The 6,410-nt window shown below is 35.6% G+C and overlaps 1 protein-coding gene across 1 annotated transcript; it reads left to right on the forward strand.

Annotated features, from left to right (window-relative positions):
- Positions 1-2,853: 2,853 nt before the first annotated feature.
- Positions 2,854-4,374, forward strand: LOC112786225 (uncharacterized). The gene has a single exon (XM_025829629.1). It carries the CDS (start codon positions 2,854-2,856, stop codon positions 4,372-4,374), a length of 1,521 nt encoding a protein of 506 aa, XP_025685414.1.
- The last annotated feature ends 2,036 nt before the right edge of the window (positions 4,375-6,410 follow it).

Here is a 6,410-nt window from a genome sequence, read left to right on the forward strand (position 1 = left end):
TAATTCATAATTTTAGGAGTAGATGTAGTTTTTAGAGAGAGAGGTTCTCTCCTCTCTCTTAGGATTAGGATTTAGGATTTCTCTTAGTTTTAGGAGTGACTCTCAATCCCAGGTTCAACGTTCTTTTACTTTATATTTATCTCTTATGTTCAGATACTTTAATGCTTATATTAGTTATGTTGCCTATTTGGCTTATGCTACATTCATGTTATGATTTTCTTAATTAATATTATTTGAGGTATTTCAGATTTAAGATTGCTTTGCTTTTAATTTAATTTAGATATTTTCTTCCTTTTTGGCTTTGGTTAAATAATTGGTAACACTTGAGTTGTCAAACTCAGGGGTGGTTGAAATTGGCTGATTTTGCTTTAGCTAGGATTGCTCTAAACACTAGTCTCTCCACAGGAGTTGACTAGGACTTGAGAATCAAGCTAATTAGTCCACTTGACTTAACCAAGTGGGATTGAAATCCAATTCTCATCACATCTGATAAGGATAACGAGGACAGGATTTCCGGTTCTCATACCTTGCCAAGAGTTTATTTTACAATTATTTATTTATTTTTATTGCTTTGAAAATATACCTGTGCACATTGCCCAAACTCCAAATTTCTCAAAATCCCCAATTTACAATCTTCATAACCAATAATAAGAACATACTTCCCTGCAATTCCTTGAGAAGACGACCCGAGGTTTGAATACTTGGTTATCAATTTCAAGGGGGTTTGTTACTTGTGACAACCAAAACATTTGTACGAAGGGATTTTTGTCGGTTTAGAGACTATATCTACAACGCGACTGTTTTTATGACATTCTTTACCGGCAAAAAATCCCAACGTCAAAATGGCACGCGGTCTCGTCGCAAGTGACGAAAATCAGCGAATCTGAATTCTTCTCCAGCGATTTCCGGGCTGTTTTCGACCCAGTTCGCGGCCCAGAAAACACAGATTAGAGGCTATAAAATGGGGGATTGCATCCATTCATAAACAGGCTCTCATAATTCATAATTTTAGGAGTAGATGTAGTTTTTAGAGAGAGAGGTTCTCTCCTCTCTCTTAGGATTAGGATTTAGGATTTCTCTTAGTTTTAGAGTGACTCTCAATCCCAGGTTCAATGTTCTTTTATTTCTTTTCTCAATTTTATTTATGACTCTCTATGTTTAAATTGATTTTCTATTTAATATATTTTTGAGGTATTTCAGACTTATGATTGCTCCTTTTTATTATATAAATAATTTGGATTTTTCTCTTTTGGCTTTGGTTGAGACCTTGGTAACTCTTGAGTTATCAAACTCATTGTTGACTAAAAATTGGAATTAATTTGTCCACTTAACTTACCTTCATAGTTAGAGGTTAATAAGTTGGGGGAAGAATCCAATTCTCATCACAATTGATAAGGATAACTAGGATAGGACCTCCAGTTCTCCATACCTTGCCAAGAGATTTTATTATTGTTAATTTATTTTACTTGTCATTTAAATATACCTGTGCACATTGCCCAAACTCCAAATTTCTCAAACCCCAAATTTACAATCTCCATAACCAATAATAAGAACATACCTCCCTGCAATTCCTTGAGAAGACGACCCGAGGTTAAATACTCGGTTATCAATTTTAAAAGGGGTTTGTTACTTGTGACAACCAAAACGTTTGTACGAAGGGATTTTTGTCGGTTTAGAGACTATATCTACAACGCGACTGTTTTTATGACATTCTTTACTGGCAAAAATCCTAACGTCAAAATGGCGCCGTTGCCGGGGAATTGCAAACGTGTGCCTTATTATTGGTTATTGTAAATATTTTTCTTTTACTTGTTTATTTATTTTTATTTTTGTTTTTATTTTTGCTTTTTTCGTAAATTAAGAGGTTATTGGTTTTTATTTAGTTATAAATTTTTTTTTTTCAAAAATTTGTTCTTAGTGTTCATCTTGATCTTCAAGTTGTTCTTCACGTTCATCTTGACCTTCAAGCTGTTCTTAGTTGTTTTCTTCGTTTTGATCTAAAAAAATTTGAAATTTGGTGTCATTTTATTGTTTTTCTCTTTCCTCATTAAATTCAAAAATATTTTTAATTAATGTTTTTTGAAAAAATTTTTTTTTTCAGATTTTTATTTTTAAAATTTTTATCTTATCTTATCTTATTTCAAAAATCAAATTTCAAAATTCAAATTTAAAAATATTCAAAATTTAAATTTCAAAATTTAAATAACCTTTTAATTTAAATTTATTTTTATTTTTATTTTTAATTGCTACTATGAACTCTCACCCCTTTGGCTATGAATCTGGTTACAATTATTGTTACATGATCAATAGTCATTATACATTTAGTTTGAGAGTACATTTGTACTCCAAATTTGTTAGATATAATTAAGTTAGTCAAGCTTAGTTTGTTGAAATTTGTACAGTAGGTTAGTTTGTTAGTTTTTTAATTGTAAGCATATATATTGAATAGAACCTGAGTAAGGAGTTTTTGTGTGGTTCATTCTCTTATTTTAGAGATGCCAACACTCATGCTTTTTCTCTCTGAGAACTAACTTCTTCTTCCATCTCTTTCTTCCACTTTCTAGAACTTTCTTCTCGTTCTTCATTCATTCTTGATTTCTTTAGTTTTCTTCCTCCATTTTTCACTTCTCTTCACATCTAAGCTTACACGACAGAGATGATGAGAGTTGCTTCACCTCAATTCACGGTTCTTTAATATGGTGCGGTGAGCGTGGACAGAGGTGAAGGCTCCGATCACGAGCACTGATGTGAAAGATCTAATAGGTTTGAAGTTTGAATCAAACTTGTGGTTTTGAGCATCCGAATCTTGAAACTTACAAGATCGTCGAGTTGAATCCCTAATTTTCAGAAAGAATGGCCAACCAGACCTCGAATTTCGACATTCAAACACTTGCGAACCTCGTTAATCAGGTTAATCAATTGCAATCAGCAGCAAATCGAGCGAACAAAAGTCCGATTATGGATCCAATGAGTCCGTATTTTCTGCATCCCGGTGAGAGTCCAGGAACTCCTTTAATTTCTGTGATTTTAGGTCCCAGTAACTATCATGCTTGGGAGAGAGCTATGTGTAGAGCGTTGAGATCTAAAAATAAATTGAAGTTTGTTGATGGAACTTTAGTAAAACCATCCGAAGATGATTCACTGTTTGATGCGTGGGATAGATGCAACACATATGTGGTGTCTTGGTTGAATTTGTCTTTAAGTCCAGAGATAGCACACAGTGTGGTGTGGATGGACGTTGCTGCAGATATATGGCGTAGTTTGAGACATCGCTATTATCAGGGAGACTCTTTCAGAATGGCTGAGTTACAAGAAGAATTGTTTAGCATAAGGCAGGGAGACCTCAACATTACTGCATACTTCACCAAATTGAAAGGAATTTGGAAAGAGTTAGATAATTTTCGCCCAATTCCAGCATGTAAGTACTGCACTGGAACTTGTGATTGTGGTTTAGATGTGATGAGGAATTACCAAGAAGATACCAATGTAGTGAGGCTCCTCAGGGGACTAAATGATCAATTTGCCGTAGTGAGGTCCCAGATCATGTTGATGAAGCCGCTTCCAACGGTAGATGCAACCTTCTCACTTTTGTTACAGCAAGAGAGACAAAATGCAGATATCATTGAAGGAAAAGCATTGATAACCATGGGTGACACTAGAGCCAATCAAGGCTTTAACCCTCAGATCAATATGGCCACTAGAGGGGGTAGGAGCCTTAGAGCCAGAGGGGGTAGATTAAATGGAAGAGGAGGCAGAGGTCAAACTTACAAACAGTGTGTATTTTGTGGTAAGAGTGGACACACTGAGGATGTATACTATAAAAAGCATGGATACCCACCTCATATGAGGAGTGGCAGCGGCAGTGGAATCATCAACATGGTTACTGATTTGAATGGTGATAATATCAGTAACAACACTCAAGAAGCAATTAGCAAGTTAGAGGCTCAGTTCTCTGCAGATCAGAGAGCAGCATTATTGGCACTTCTTGAAAGGGAGAATAATCAACAACAGAGTCATAACACAGGTTCTAATCACACCATTTCTCTACCATCAAATCAAGGTATTGCATTCATTATGTCTTTGGCCACATTTAGTCCAAATTCCTGGGTCATAGACTCAGGAGCTAGTGAACATGTTTCTTTTTCATTAAAATCATTCAAAAATTTGTATCACATAAAACCTATACGCATTAACTTGCCTGATGGTACTCAAACAGTTACTGACGTAGCTGGAACAATAGAGTTTAGCAACACATTTCATCTAGTACATGCATTATACATTCCCAACTTTAAATTCAATCTCATTTCAGTATCAAAATTGACTACTGATCTGAAATGTGAATTCGTTTTCAATGATTCTACTTGTGAGATATAGGATTATCTCTCCAAGAAGATGATTGGAGTAGCTGAACAAAGAAGAGGATTATATGCATTTGAGAGTCTGACAACTATTGCATCACCAAAACTGCATACAGCATTATCATCTCTGAGTTGGCCTCACAACTCCAATAAACATGAAGCAGGAGCCTTATGGCACTTTAGACTAGGACATATACCATTTCAAAGAATAAATGTAATGCAAAAATCATATGACTTTTTGACAAATAAAGGATTTATGGATCCCTGTGATGCTTGTCATTTTGCCAAACAAAGAAGGATAGCTTTTTCACATAGTTTCTCTCAATCTTCAGCTTTATTTGACCTTGTGCACATGGACATACGGGGACCCATAGGAACACCTTCCATGGAAGGTCACAAATATTTTCTAACAATAATAGATGATAAAAGTAGATATACATGGTTGCATCTCATGCGCTCTAAAGCTGAAACTGTTTCCCATGTGCAAAATTTTGTCAATTTCGTACAAACTCAATATGGCAGCACCATAAAGAAAATTAGAACCGACAATGGTCTTGAGTTTAAAATGCCTTCTTTCTACAATTCCAAAGGCATAATTCATCAAACAACTTGCGTTGAGACACTTCAACAAAATGGAATTGTAGAAAGAAAGCACCAACATATTTTGGAAGTTACTAGAACATTAATGTTTCATTCAAATGTACCTAAAAGTTTTTGGCATTTTGCTGCAGTTCATGCTATCCATTTGATCAATAGACTTCCTAGTGTGTCCCTTAATGAATCATGTCCTTATCAAATTTTAAAAGATAAATTACCTGAAATTGCTTACTTGAGAGTATTTGGTTGCCTTACCTATGCATCTACATTGACTGCACATAGGAAGAAATTAGATACAAGAGCCAGAAAATGTATACATCTTGGTCATAAAATTGGAGTTAAAGGATATCTTTTATATGATTTGTCAAATAGAGAAGTGTTTTTGTCAAGAAATGTCAGTTTTTATGAACATGTACTACCTTTTTTGCAAACTGAGAAACTTGAATCATCATTACAACATCATGCAGCACCCTGCATACCTACACATTATACTTTTTTTTGACCCTTTTGACTCACCTCATCATAATATCATCAATAATAACACAAATCACACACAATCTGATGGTACTCAGCATGCATCTCATGACTTTCAACACACTTCTGCATCCATTGAGTTAAGCAGTGACAATTCTAATCAAATTGCACCTAATAGTCCTCAATTAGAAATTACTCTTAGAGGTTCAGCACCCCAAATAATACCTCATCAACATACATTACATGAAAACCATGAGTTGCATTTAGAGACACGAAAGTCACTTCGCCCTAGGAGACCACCGTCTTATTTGAGAGACTTTCATTGCATGATTGCCTCTTCCAATGGTTCAGCTACTACCAACACCACACATAAATATCCCCTCTCACAAGTAGTTTCATATGAGTCGTTGTCCCCAAAGCACAAAGCATTCACACTAGCTGCATCCATGCATTTAGAACCCAAAACTTATGATGAAGCTGTTAAGGATTCGAGCTGGAAAGAAGCTATTAATAATGAACTTTCTGCTTTGGAGAGGAATAAGACCTGGACACTTACTGAATTGCCTGTTGGAAAGAAAGCAGTGGGTTGCAAATGGGTTTTTAAACTCAAATTGAACCCGGATGGATCTATAGAGAGACACAAAGCACGCTTGGTGGCACAGGGTTTTTCTCAAACTAAGGGTGTTGACTACAAAGACACTTTCAGCCCTGTAGTTAAAATGAACACATTTCGGATCGTTATGGCTATTACGGCTATCAAGAATTGGCATTTGCACCAGTCAGACGTCAATACAGCGTTTTTACATGGAGATCTCAATGAAACTGTCTATATGAAACCTCCACCAGGTCTCAAAATTCACAAACCAGGTCTGGTATACAGATTAGATAGATCCCTCTATGGATTAAAACAAGCAAGTAGACAATGGAACACAAAGCTTGCTGGCTCTCTAACTAAGGCTGGCTACACTCAATCTAAGCATG

Source organism: Arachis hypogaea, chromosome 20 (assembly GCF_003086295.3).
Source record: "Arachis hypogaea cultivar Tifrunner chromosome 20, arahy.Tifrunner.gnm2.J5K5, whole genome shotgun sequence".
NCBI classification, from domain to species: domain Eukaryota; kingdom Viridiplantae; phylum Streptophyta; class Magnoliopsida; order Fabales; family Fabaceae; genus Arachis; species Arachis hypogaea.